This window comes from Pyrgilauda ruficollis, unplaced genomic scaffold (assembly GCF_017590135.1).
Source record: "Pyrgilauda ruficollis isolate IOZ18807 unplaced genomic scaffold, ASM1759013v1 scaffold10, whole genome shotgun sequence".
Lineage (NCBI taxonomy): Eukaryota > Metazoa > Chordata > Aves > Passeriformes > Passeridae > Pyrgilauda > Pyrgilauda ruficollis.
The window spans coordinates 321,177-334,754 of NW_024508101.1; the positions used below are offsets into that span (position 1 = coordinate 321,177).

Consider the following 13,578-nt stretch of genomic DNA (forward strand, 5'->3'; position numbering starts at 1 on the left):
TCATTCTAGCTGACACAGTTAGCCAGTCAAATAAAAGAAGAGTTACTGGAGTGGATCAGGATGACTGTGCCAGTGTAGCCCAGCTATCTAGTCTGTAAGGATAGAAAAGAGGAAATTAGTAAATTTTTTTTAATCTTCAGATTTTGTGCCTGTAGTCAACCACTGGAGAAAAAAAAGTGCTGATTTTCCCTTTTGGGGAGGGGAGACCACATGTGAGGCATCTGATCCAGCTCCAGCTTGTGCTAAAAATGGACATTGTGCAAGAAGGCTTTCTCAGAGAAAAAAGAGGAAAGTGGAGCCTTATCACGTGGGCCTGAAGGCTTGAGCGCATTACACGGCTCACTAATGGCAGGAGCTCCACACGCAGCACCGGCTGGGAGCTGCCCATTCCTGCAGGCTGCTCTGGGGCCGGGGGCTGTGGCCATCCCCGGGGGCTGTGGCCATCCCCAGGGCTGGGCAGTGCTGCTGTGAGCTGTGAGCTGTGAGCTGTGAGCTGGCTTCCCCCTGGCCCGCAGAGGCAGGATGGAACAGGGTATGGTGGGAGCAGGACTGTGAGGTCCTGTGAGGTGAGTGGCTCCTTTGCAGAGTCAGGCTGCTGGCTGAATGTGCATTTCCATCCACCTGCAATAGGTTCTTGGCAGGGGCTAAGGCTACACACTGAGTTTGCAGTCCCCTCCAGGCCTCCCATGTCCAGCCTGAAGCCATGGCAGTGCAGAGCATTGCTGCAGCCTCTTTTCCATCTCTGAATGCAAATGCACAATGAAACTGATTTCCAGGAGATTCTGATATCTCATATGCTCCGCAGTGAGGGTGGGATCCGAGGCGACACTGAGCTGCTCCTGAAATATGGAAAGGGAAAATAATTGATCAGACAGGAGTGTCTGGAGAGAAAATTTGTCCCAGGTGACACAAGTCCAGCTGTGCAAAGGGACAAGATCTTGATCCAGATCAGCAGAGCTGGCGTCTTCCCCATGACATGAGGATGGAGCTGCTGTGGTAGAACAGACAGCACCTCCTTCCACACGGCTGGTGTCAGCTCAGGGCTGTGATTTAAATAGTAGTGATAGCCAAAGGCCTCCCATGTGCCTTGCGTTCCTTAGGATCAAACTCTGCTGCCTTCGGAGAGGCATTTCTTGGTTAAAAAGAAGGCTTGCCTGCCTGCCTGTAGCTCTGCTCTGTCAGACATGTGATGATGGGCCTGGTTTTCATTCCTGAATTATCCCCATTAATCACAATGTCTATTTGAAACAGCTGCTGTGAAAGTCCCCGCCGTTGTGCAGTGGAAGAATTCCAAGTGCTTGTATTTTCCCTTGTAAGTCAACGCTACATGCTCAAAACATTTGTTTCGCATTAATGCTCTGCCTAACAGCCCGTCCATTTGTGTTTTGGGGGAAAATGATTTGAAGGAGCTGTCTTCAGCTGGGAAGGAGCTGCTGGCCGCAGGCATTTGTGGCCTGCACATGTGGAGGGCACCTGAGGGCGATGGAGTCCCCTGGCAGGGCTGGCTCGGTGTGAGAGGGGCTGGGATCAGCTGCCAGAGGCTTGCTGCGAGGCACAGGGGCTCAGAGGTAACTTGCAGCATTTGCACAATCGATGCAGAACTCTGCTTCTGCAGAACTGAGAATGGTAGATGAAATGGTCCACGTCTGTTCTTTGTGCTACAGTTTTGGTGGAAAAAGCTTTAAAAGAAAATCTTCATAATCTACCATGGTACCATTGTGCCTGGCTCCTAACAGGGCTGGGGAGTTAAAGGAAAAGTAGGGTTCTGGAATTTGGCTTTTATGTCTGGGTCCAAGCTTACCCAAGTTTTGCATGTGGGATGGAGGTTTGGTTCTTCACAGAATGCAAACAGATAATTGTCCCAAAATTAGCAGGCACTTGGGATAAGCAGCTGTTTTCTGTGCTGTTCCCACTCTAGGCTCACCAAAACATTTTGGAAATGGCTGTAGTGTGTTCCTGGGAGGACATCTATAACAACTTGTCAGAGTTGTGTTAATAGGGCAGCAGCATGTGAATCCAGTCTGTGCTCTAAACCTTTTTGTTTTCCCAATCATATAAAAACGAAGCCCTCCCACGCTCCGTGTGCGTGGAACAGTTCAAGTCCTGCCAGCCTGAACTGTGCTTTCCATTACTGCAGTTATTTCAGTGCCCTGGGTGGCTTTAAGGGCCCATAACAGTTCAGTCAAAAATGAAAATGAAGTCTCATTAAAATACATTCACAATAGGAGGAAAAAAAGGCCCCAGACTGTGTTTTTTTAAAGTATTTTTTTGTCCTGAATCAGCACTGATCTCTTCTGGTTAAACTTCCTTTCTCCTAACCAGCCAAGTCCAAAGACAGTTTTGATTCCTTTCCAGATGAGTTTTCGGAACAATGCTGGAGGTTTCACAAGTTTGCCATTTTATCTCTAGTCCCTGCCTGCCAGCCCATCTTTCCCTGCTTTGAAATTCGCTGTCTGATTAGCACTTTTGCAGATTTCCATAACATCCCACAGTTCCTGAGCCTGAAAGCCAAAAAGCCGAACAGAAATAGCATCTCGGCAGTGGAGCACTGTCACTGTGTCCCCGTGGGCTGGCCTGGCCAAACCCTGCCCCTGCACCCTGCAGTGCCCACAGGGACCCCCCGCTTCCAGGGCAGCCTCGTGTGAGCAGGAAGGTGCTGCAGGGCCAGCCCTGACCCGTGCAGCCCATGCTCATTTCATATCAGCAGGACTCGCCCTTTTTTCGTGTTTTTGAGACACTGCAGTCTCCCTGTGGCTGGAGCTGCCCACAGAGGGATGGGAAGGCTCCAGAGCCCAGCCCTGAGTTTAGCCTCAGGTTTGTCCCTGCTCACGTGTGGCACAAACAGGGTTCCTGTTGGTAGCATGGCCAGTGTCAGACGCTGATGAGCCCGTGTGCAGGCCAGCCAGGCTGTCTTGCAGTTTGCAGTATGAGGGCAGCGGTCCTGCAGCCCATGCAGCTCCACGTCAGTGTTGTCCCCTTGTTATATCTTGCTTCTGCCTTTCTCTCCAAAATTAACTCTTTGTGTCTTCTGCACATTCTTCACTCCTTGTAATCCTCAGCTTCTCCACTTCCTGACTCCACACCTTCCCCTACGTTCTGAAAGCCATGCCTTCCTGCAATCCGGCACCCGCAGCCCTGCTCTGAGCCCATTTGTGCTGCCTGCCCACAGGGGCATTGCAGGAATCATTAGACCCCTGCAGGAGCCCAGGGAGCATCCCAGTATTCATGAAGTTACCCCTGACAGAAGTGAGTGCCCTGCTGGCACAGACGGCGTGTGCCCACTGACAGCCCTGCTGTATCACCCTATCATCAACCACACCAAATGCAGCGCATCCAAATTGACATCGAACTAATTGCTTTAGCAATTAGCAATTTTATAGGGCAATTAGAATAAAAGAATCACCAAGTTTTAATTAAGAAGCAGATTGAACAGGATTTAGCAGTTCCTAGCTGAGAAATATCAAAACCGTGGGGTATCTGTTGTCTTGAGCAGGCTCTCAGATGGCAGGCCCGTGTGTGCAGGGGGGAGGCTCAGAATGCATAAATGTGCAGAATTTGCACTTGCCTCATTGGAAGGAAATTGAACGTGAACATTAGGGAGAATGGGATGTACTCTACAACTGAAGAGTTCCTTAAGAAAATAGCTTATGTTTCCCTTGCACATCAGTGCAGCAGGCAGAAGTGGCTCAGAAATCTGGCATTAAACTGTGTAGCTGAATCACACCAGAAATAGATGCTCCCTGTTATATTCTTCATTCTTGCTACAGGAGTGCCACAGTTCACCTCTCTCCCATGAACTTAGGTTTGATGAATGTAAGGAGTTAAATGGTGTGTTTGCTTGCTGTCACATGGGAACAGCTTGTTGACCTTGATCCTCTGTTTTGCTGTGATGAGGGCTCTGCTGTGGTATGAGAAGTATGAACGCTGGTTCCCAGAGCCACAGGCCCAGGCTGTGGGCTCACTCCCATGGAGTTCAGTGGCAAACCAGGCAGAGCAATGAGGGGTTAGCCTGACACGTTCATGAGAAAGCAGGGTGCCCAAATACCTCTGTTCTTGGATTTTTGTGCACAGCAGCCCCATCGTGCTGCTGAGTGCAGCATGTTGTACAGTCTGCACCCTGTCAAATTGCAGGAAGCATCTCTGTAGCACAGTATGCTAGATTCTCCCTGTTCCTGTGTAATTCACATGTAAATTAATGCACATTTGCATTTTGCTGAGTATCATGTGTGCGCGTCCCTGCTCAGCACAGCCATGCATATGCCCCTGCCTTCTGAGCAGCACCCCAGCTCTGCCCCTGAGGCAGCACAGGCTGGCACAGCCCGTCGGTGGCATTCCACAGCCCCGGTGCTCGCTGCAGAACTTGGATGGGGTATGTTGATGCTGACAGCTACAGCATCCCCAAAAACGGCCTGCGGCTGTTGTTGGCTGTTGTGTCCTCTTCCCCATCTGCGCTGTCATGTTGCCACAAGTCTGAAAACTTCTGAGCAGCCTCAGAGAGAGTTAGTGGGAGCTGGGAGGCAGCGGCCCCCAGCACCTGGGGTGGACTAGTCCTGCTCCCTGGTGTGGAGAGGCACTTTCAGTGTCCACACAGAGCCTGTCCCTGCCACGCTGCTGATGGACCTGTCACCACCAGGGCGGGTTTGCTGACTGGGTCTTCTTTCCTTTCCCCAGGAGACAGTTGGAGAGCCCTTCTTCCTGCTGATCTGTGCCATCAAGCAGCAGATTAACAAGGGTTCCATCGATGCCATTACAGGGAAGGCCAGGTACACCCTCAACGAGGAGTGGCTGCTGAGGGAGAACATAGAGGCAAAGCCCAGGGTGAGTAGCCACATGCTGGGGCTTCCCCAGAGCCGGGGTGAGAGGGAGATCCCTGCTTACAGCATTTAGGTGAGCACAGCTGGTGAGAAGGTACCCAGGCAAAAAGAGGAGAGGGTTTCTTATAGAAAGAGTTGCTCTCCTTGCCCTGCAGCTTTGGGCTGCAGCTGAGGCAGTAGCTGTGCCTCCCAGGTCTCTGAGCGGGTGTCTGTGGCAGCCTGGAGGCCCTCACAGCTGCATGTCCACTGTCCAGGAGCTCTCAAGGGCTCCATGCACTGCAGCAGGCTTAGAGCTGGTTTAAGCAGTGGAGCTTGGCCCATTGCATCAAGCAGAGGCTGAGCAATGAGCTCTGCTGGTCCCATTAGTTACAAGTTGGAGCCAAGCAACTGAGGACATGGCTGGTAATGGGGGCTGACCCTTCCTCCTGCCTCGTGGTGATCAAACCCCATTACCAAGACAACATGAGAGGGGGCTGCTGTGTTCTCCCAGCTTGGTCAACAGAGCCCTCAGCCCCTGGGGCTGTAAATCAGTGCTTCTCATGCTGTAAAGCATCAATGGCCACATTAGTTCAGCCTGATTTCCATCAGCACGGGGCCCAGGGTGCACCAGCCAGAGCTGTGCAGACACCGCAGCTTCCAAGCATTCTTGGGAGCCAGCAGAACCAGGCAGGCTGTCCCTAACAGAGCCTCTCCCTGCAGAACCTCAACGTCTCCTTCCAAGGCTGTGGGATGGACTCCCTGAGTGTCAGAGCCATGGACACGGACACACTGAGTCAAGTGAAAGAGAAAATTCTGGAGGCCTTCTGCAAGAACGTGCCCTACTCCCAGTGGCCAAGGGTGGAAGACGTTGACCTCGGTAAGGGCCAGCCACTCTGTGAAAGCAGGTGAAGCACCTAAAGTTGTGCAGCAGCTGCTGGTACCTGTCAGAGCAGTGGGTGAAGCAGCACAGACAGGGGGGCAGACATCAGGGCAGCCATTCAGCCCCAGACCCCCTGGCCCCTGCCTCCTTCGGGCTGGGGTCTCACTTCTCCCCTCTCTGTGTTCAGAGTGGTTTGCCACCAGCACTGACAGCTACATCCTGCGGGACCTCGATGACACCTCGGTGGTGGAGGACGGCAGGAAGAAACTCAACACACTAGCACATTACAAGGTAAAGCCCGACCCCTCGGGGAGCCCTGCCTCCTCGGAACCTGCCCGGCCTCCAGGGCCAGCTGCGGTTCCCCTCCAAAACGGGATCATCGGGAACAAGCAGAGAGGTTGCCATAGCTCCGTGAGAGCTTCCAGGGAATAGACATCTGCCCTGGCGAGAATCTCGTTAATATTGCAACACACAGAAACTAATTAACACTCTTCATGCAAAACAAGTTATTACTGACAACAGAAAGAGTGGGGGGGAAAGCTCTTATTCCCAAGGGCCACCAGCCTGGCTGATTAGTATCACTGCGCTCTTGATCCGCACTCCTGCTGAAATTGCAGCTACAACTGTCAGAGCCTGCTCTGAGAGCATGGGGATACCATCGAGGAAGTGAGGCCAAAAATATGAGGAAACATGGTGAATCAGATTGTTTTCTTGACTGTTTTTCTGTTTAAAATTAAATGAAACCAGAAATACTTAACGATTTTCATATTCCCTGGTATGCCTGGAAGCGTAATCCTCCCTGGTGTGTAGCCGTGCCTGGAAAACAGAAGTGGAGCTGAGTGCTCACTGGCACGGTTATCGGGGCAGCAGCCGTGCTGCTGGCACGCTGCCCCCGAGCTGAGCAGAGGCTGCGCCAGCCCCCGCCTGCCACCGCTCCCTCCTCCCGTTTGGGGAATGGCAAACCAGCCCCTGCACAGCCAGACTCTCCTTCCTTTTCAAATTACCCGGTGTCGACATCCCAAAATGTACCTTAGATACGTGTATTTGCCCAATTCCCATCGGGTTTGAGAACCTCACTATCTTGTAATTGTTTTGAAAATTCCCTTTCCACATAATGGGGGACGGGCAGGGCAGGGCAGGTTCAGGGGATGTTTGTGGCAGAGCTATGATTGCATCAGATCCCCCAGCTCCTGGGATGTCCACAGGAGGCACTGGTAAGGCCCCTGTCATCAAGGCGTGCTCTTCCCTTCCTCCACAGATCCCTGAAGGAGCATCCCTGGCCATGAGTTTGACGGACAAGAAGGACACCACGCTGAGCAGAGGTAACATCTCTTCTTCCCTGCTGCTGATGACTGGGCAGGAATGCTTGCATTGTCAGAGGATTGTCTGTGGCTGGGGATGTTGGAAGACGCTGCCAGCCCCCGTTCCTGGGCGCCGTGGGTGCAGTGACTCTAAACATGTGCTATCCAATCTCCTCCCTCTGCCTCATGGGGCGGAGGGTGCTCTCCCAGCCCTCAAGGTGTTTGCACCTTCCATCTCACACCCTCACTGGGAGCTGCCATCCAATCTGTGCTGACAGAGTGAGAAAAAGGAAGAATCTGAAATCACTTGGTTGAAAAAGTCCTCTCCCTCCCAGTTACGTATATTCAGTCCCTTGCCAGTGCATTTCTAGGTTTCAGGCTGTGCAGAGTGAAAACAGACCAAGTGAGACAAAAACCCACATTAAACAAGGAATTTCAAGCCCTGTTTCCAGGCTGCCTCCAGAGAGCCTGGCTCTCCAGCAGTCCTTTGCCTGCTGTGGCAAGGAGCTGCTTGGGACTGAGCTGCCCTGATGCTGAGGCTCGGGATAATCCTGGGAGTGCAGGGCACAGCAGGGCACAGCAGGGCATCACGGAGCAGGAGTGCCCCTGTGCTCACCCTGCTCTGTGCCCTCTTGAGTCTCTCTTAAAACATCCCTTGGAACACCTCAGGTCCCCCTTAAAGTACCTCCTAGGGTACTTTGCCATGAGCCTGATCATGCAATAAACAACCCCAAAACCAGGAGAAACCCTGAGATCACTTGTGGGTGAGAACGCCAGCTTGGTGTTGGGATTCTTGGGGTTCAGATGCCTCTTGACATGAAGGTCACCAGTGGAGGTAGATTTCAGTTTGAGCCCCCCTGACTGAGCCACTGTGTCTCTCTTCCTCTTCACAGTGAAGGATTTGGACACTGAAAAGTACTTCCACTTGGTAAGTATCCCTCTCCTGGCTGCAGGGATGATGGCTGCATGTGGGGGCTGCTGATATTAACTTAAATTATGTCTGTGGGCTGTAGTGCCAGATGTGATGAACAAGTTGCATCCAGGGCTCATTAGTTCTCTTCAGCAGGGTTCAAAGAGGTGCAGAAAGGTGATCTGTAGATAAAATCTTTATCTGTAGATAAACTGAGGGACATGATAAAGAATTCCTGGGATGGCAGAGAAATTGCTGCGTCCGATCGAGCTGCTGGCAGCCACAGAGAGCTCAGGGGCGAGTCAGAGCGTGGCAGGCACAGTGTCAGCGGTGGTGTCTGTGACACCTCGGCTGTCACCTGCTGGGAGCTCCTGGCATCCCGCCTGCTTCCCGGGCTGAGCAGGTCCGTGGGTTCCTGCTGCTGCAGCGTGCTGGAAGTGCCAAGTGCTAAATGCTGCTAAAAGCTGCTATGAAAAAAGGTGTTATGGACAACAACAATATTTTAGAGCCTGTTGAGGCTTTTTTTTCTCTGCAAGCATTTCCATGCTCAAGTAGAAGCACACATGCACACACACACACATGCAGAGCAAGGAGGGAGATGGAAAACCAACTGTTCACATGTGAAACAATGCCAAGATGGATGTCAGTTGCTTGCTTTGTCATTTTAGAGAGTAATTCACTGACCCAACCAGTGGAATATTCATTTTTGTTTTGAAAAAGCCAGCATTCCTACATACCGTGCTTTTTCCAAATCCAAGCAAAGCTGGTTTCTGCAGAAGCCATGTGCACTGCTGCTGGGAGCCCGAGGTGCAGCACAGCCCAGGGGGCAAGCCGGCCAGCGTGCAGAGGAAGATGGATGGGTTAATTTCCTTCACCTAGGGTGAGAGAGGCAATAAAGAGCACAGGAGAAACAAATGTCATAAAACTGAATATTATGGATCACTTTTTTTAAAGCCATATAAGGGTATGTTTATAAAGCAGTAACTGCTTTTTAATTGAATTTTATATGTGGTTAAAATTCTATGCTGAAAGGAAAATTTAGTGGGACGCTTTCAGAGAAGAGTGCTCTGACCATGTGCTTTATCTGGAACCAGGTTCTCCCAACTGACGAATCAGTGGAACATAAGAAGTCCCACAGACAGAGCCATAGGAAGAAGGTTCTTCCAGAGATCTACCTGACACGGCTGCTCTCCACCAAGGTAGGAGCTGGGCTGCCCCCGTTCTGGGCAGGTGGGATTGTTTGTGGTCTGTAGGGAGAAGCCTGCTCAGGGAAGGAGTGCTGCAGGGCTGGTTGCCCCCCGAAGGCAGTGGGACTCCTCTCCTGGGTGGCTGGAGCATGTTTAGTGAGGCTGTCAGGCTCCTCGGGGTCCCTCCAGCTTCCCCAGCTCATTCTTGCTGCTGTGTGATGCCCCCATGATCTCCCTGTGATGGACTGGGGTCTGTGCAGACAAAAGGGATTCTGGCTGCCTCAGGGCTCAAGATGCAAAGCTGAGACCTGAACCCATCCCCCCAGAAAGAGATGCTGCTGGGACAGGAGATGGAGATGCTCAGCTGTGGGAGCAAGAGAAATGTCTGTGTGATCTGAGGTCAGATCTGGCCCATCTTTAATCCCAGCATGGTGCTCACTGAAGCAAAGATCACAGGGATGGCCAGCAGTCTCTAGTCTTCTCTGTCTGTGGTGTACAGAACAAGCACAGATGTGAGATCCCAGCAGTAAGAAAGAAAATCTCCATGCCAAAAGAAATTAACCCCAAATGCAAGTTTATTATATCACTATCCACAAACAAACTGTTCCCTCCCTGCTTCGGTGTCCCCTCTCTTCTGCCTTATCCAACTGGCAGCAAAGGGTTTCCCCTAGTGTGCAGCAGTCACAGCCCCTCCACTGTTCTCCTGGGCTTGGGTGCTGCTGCTCTCCCCAGGGTCCACTCTGTTCCTGTCCTGCAGGGGACACTCCAGAAGTTCCTGGATGACTTGTTCAAAGCCATTCTCAGTATCCGAGACGATAAACCACCCGTGGCTGTGAAGTATTTCTTTGACTTCCTAGAGGAACAGGCAGAGAAGAGAGGGATCACAGACCCTGACACTCTGCACATCTGGAAGACCAACAGGTTTGGGAAAGGAAATCCTTCTTTTCTTCCTTCCATCTCTTGGGAGCAGCAGGTGCAAAACCCTGGTGTCCTGGACTAATCATTAGATTGCTAAAAGTAGAAGGGGGACTTGGAAAACAGGGAGGGTGGCAGAGAGGGCTGTGAAAGATGAAGCCAAACATAGGATTGGAGAGCTTTGAACAAATATGAAGCCCAGGGGAACAGTGAGCTGAAAGAGGAGGCATGGGCAGACAAAGGGCTGAAAGAACTGGCACACACAAATAATGAAAGGAGAAATAGGATGATTGCAGACAGCAATGGTGTCAGCTGCAAGCACTGGGGATCTGAGACAGAGTCCAAGACCATGTCAGGTCTTAAAAACATAACGGAAATTTTAAAACCCACATATTTGGATCCTTTTCATTTGCTTTTCTGCCTTTTCAGCCCGTTAGTGGCACTTTTCCTGCTTATGTCTGCAAGCAGGCTGAGTCTCCAGGGTGTTCAGGGGACCCCAGGAGCGGATGCTGGTGAGCACCTCAGCAGTGGCACCAGATGGAGTGGTGCTGAGGGACATGAGCAGCAGGAACGGGGTGGAGGAGCCAAAGTGAAGGGGAAATAGTGCAGGAAAGAAACCAGAGGATTTAAATGGAGAGAGCAGGGAGCTTGGAGAGAGTGTCAAGGAGAAGCTTAGCAGTTTGGAGACTGTGGAGACAGGAACTGTTTCCAGCCCAGTGTGTGAAAACTAAAACCAAATTTTACTGGTAAATCAGGCATGCAGATACAACCATTGGGCAACAGATTTGCCTACCCTTTACTACGTTCACTGGCCTGGTAGAGCCAAGACTTACAGTGGTTTTCACCTCTCTGCTGTGGAGGGTAGGAAGGGTGAGCAATAGACTGAAGCTGTGTTGTGGCCAAATCAGCAGTGAGATAACTGAAGGAGAAAATGATGAGAGAACAGGAAAAAAGACAGATGAAATGCACTTTGTAGGGCTCACTGTCAGAATCAGATGATGGGTTAGTGTCAGGAAAGAGGGAAAAGGAGGTGACACCATTGCTCCAAACAGCAGCAAGTGGGGAAGCCTGACTCAACAGACCCACACAGGCAAAGCTGCTGGTGCCTCTCTGGGCCTGCAGCTGCTGGGAGCTGCTGAAGGAGCAAGGCCATGTGTGTGCCTAGAGAAGGCCACATGTGCCACGGCCTCCAGCCTGAAAAAATGTCTTGAGGGTGAAGGTGTGTCCCTGCCCCTCTGTCAAGGCAGGGGTCTGTACCAGGGGTGATTAAATAGCAGAACCCATCTCCTCAGCTTTCCTCTCTACTATTCCCTTTCTATCATCATCTTTCCTGCATTTCCACCCCTCTTCCTCTGCTACACAAAAATTCATCTCGTGTATGTCCCCGGATCCTTCCCTTTGCAGCCTACCGCTGAGGTTTTGGGTCAACATCCTGAAAAACCCCCAGTTTGTGTTCGACATCGACAAGACAGACCACATCGACGCCTGTCTGTCGGTGATCGCCCAGGCCTTCATCGATGCCTGCTCGCTCTCCGACCTGCAGCTGGGCAAGGTACCTGCAGCCAGGGCTCCTGCTCAGGCAGCCACAGACGGGGCCAGGCAGGGTGGGCAGGGCCTGGCAGAAGTCACCAGCACAGTGGCCGTGCCCAGCGTGGGGCTGGAGGCCGGTGGGCGCAGCTGAGCCCGCTCCAAGCAAGCACAAGGCTCCCTGAGCCAGGTCCCATCTCCCACCCTCAGGCCCCAGGCACAGCCCCTAAGGCTGGCAGGCAGGAAGAAATCCCATGTGCATATTCTCTTTTCTCCCACTGCCTTGGCTGAGCACAGTGCTGACATTTGAAACTTCCTGGCAAAAAGAAGTTTTATTAAGAAATGCTGTAAGTCACCCCCACTGCCCCCCCACCCCAGAGGCTGGCGGTGACAGTGTGTGACTTGAGGGACACCCTGCAGTGTGGGGGTGGGCGCTACACCCCCAGCCCCAGAGCTGCAGGAAGCCTTTGTTGGGAGAGGTTAATGCTGGAGGAAGATCTAATGAGTGCTTGATTTTTTGTTTGTTTGGGTTTTGGTCTTTTTTTTGCATGTGTTACGAAACACCTACAATTTGTCCTTGTCAAGTGGCAGATGAGGGGAAGAGGGGTCAGCTGGAGTCAGACAGCAGATGGAAACACTTCTCTGGAATACAATAGTATAAGTGAATGAATTGTTGAGTAATGTGGGAAGAATAAATCCCCAGCATAAAAATCAGCTTGCATGTACACGCAGTGTTGCACTGAGCATTTTCCAGACCAGATTCTTCCCTTGGTTTCAGCACGTTGCTCTCGATACTGCAAATGTGAGAGCAGACTCAGTCCACACATCGACAGCGCACAAGCAGTTAAGAAACCAGTGCCCATCTCTTCATCATAGAGACAAATCAGACACAAATTAAAAAACAACTTAGAAAAGAGGCAGCATGGTTTTCCTTCATGTTTCCAAGGAAAAAAAATAATGCTATGAGCAGGCTGTCTGTAAGTTGGCCATAGTCTCACAATGCCTTGTCACTGGGTTTGAAAATAAACTGCTGTGGGATCTGGTGCCCGTTTCCTGTTTCCCGTGCAGCGTTAGCCAAGCTACAGATTGCAGCAGCAGATTGGAGTCACCCCGGGCTCCCCTATTCCTGCCTGACAGAGCCAAGCATGCTGCCCGTGGGCAGAACCCAACACTCCCTGCCATCAGCAGGGCCCCTCCCCTCTGCACCTGTCAGAGCGCTGGGGAGCAGTCCCGCACACTGTGTCGGGGTGGCAGGGCAGGACATGGTGATCTCACTCCCTTTGGTGTCCCCAGGCCTGGGGCCATTCCCTTTGGGGATGCAACACGAGGCTAGTCAGCCAAGTTCATTCCTGGGGTAATGAAATCAGGAGGGCAGGATTGCCTTGAGGTTAAAATTATTCATGCTGTGTTTGCAAGGAGGGCAGCAGGGTTGTGCCTCCACTAGTACGACCCAGTTGTGTGGCTGGGAGGCTAAGGCTGCTGTCTCCAAGCTGACATTAATCAAGAGAATTCAGTATTCTCTGTTAATTACTTTATGTGCACTCAATTTGGGCCAGGCAGGCTGGATTAGCCAATGCAAAATAAATCAAAGCTACATGAAATATCCAAAAGCAACATTTCAGCTGACGAAGTTCAACTTGTAAGATAGCTTTGTTCTTTAGCTTAAATCATTGCGGCTGCTCAAGAAACTCCAGCAACTACGTGCAGAAGCCCTTCCCTTGTTGCCAATTTCCACACACAGCACCACAGAGCCCAAGTGTTTGATGTGGCACAGGTGTGCTACCTCACCTGCAGAGCATCCCCTGGCAGCAAGCCACCCTGCCTGATGCTGGGTGTGCTTTTCGCCTGCATTCGCTGCAAATTAAAACACACACCCACCACCCCCTTCACTGGCATTGAGCTGATGGATGTTCAGCTCATGCAAGGGCAGCAGGATGGTGCTCCGTCTCCACATGGTGCCCATCCACAGACCCCTGATGTGTCTCAGCCGTTCCGTGCCTCGGTGCTGTCCAGCACCGCAGTCCTCCCCGGTGACAGCTGGGACCAAAGGCAAAGCTGTTCCCTG

General features: G+C 51.7%; 1 protein-coding gene across 3 annotated transcripts in view; it reads left to right on the forward strand.

Annotated features, from left to right (window-relative positions):
• The window catches only part of PLXND1 (plexin D1), a 68,798-nt gene that overhangs the window by 51,013 nt on the left and 4,207 nt on the right, over positions 1–13,578 (forward strand). For all 3 annotated transcript variants that reach the window (XM_041459827.1, XM_041459845.1, XM_041459836.1), the window contains 8 exons: positions 4,672–4,818; positions 5,514–5,670; positions 5,861–5,964; positions 6,932–6,995; positions 7,868–7,902; positions 8,979–9,083; positions 9,829–9,992; positions 11,391–11,538. In XM_041459827.1, the coding sequence (XP_041315761.1) occupies positions 4,672–4,818; positions 5,514–5,670; positions 5,861–5,964; positions 6,932–6,995; positions 7,868–7,902; positions 8,979–9,083; positions 9,829–9,992; positions 11,391–11,538 (924 nt within the window). The remainder of the gene's footprint in view (positions 1–4,671; positions 4,819–5,513; positions 5,671–5,860; positions 5,965–6,931; positions 6,996–7,867; positions 7,903–8,978; positions 9,084–9,828; positions 9,993–11,390; positions 11,539–13,578) is intronic.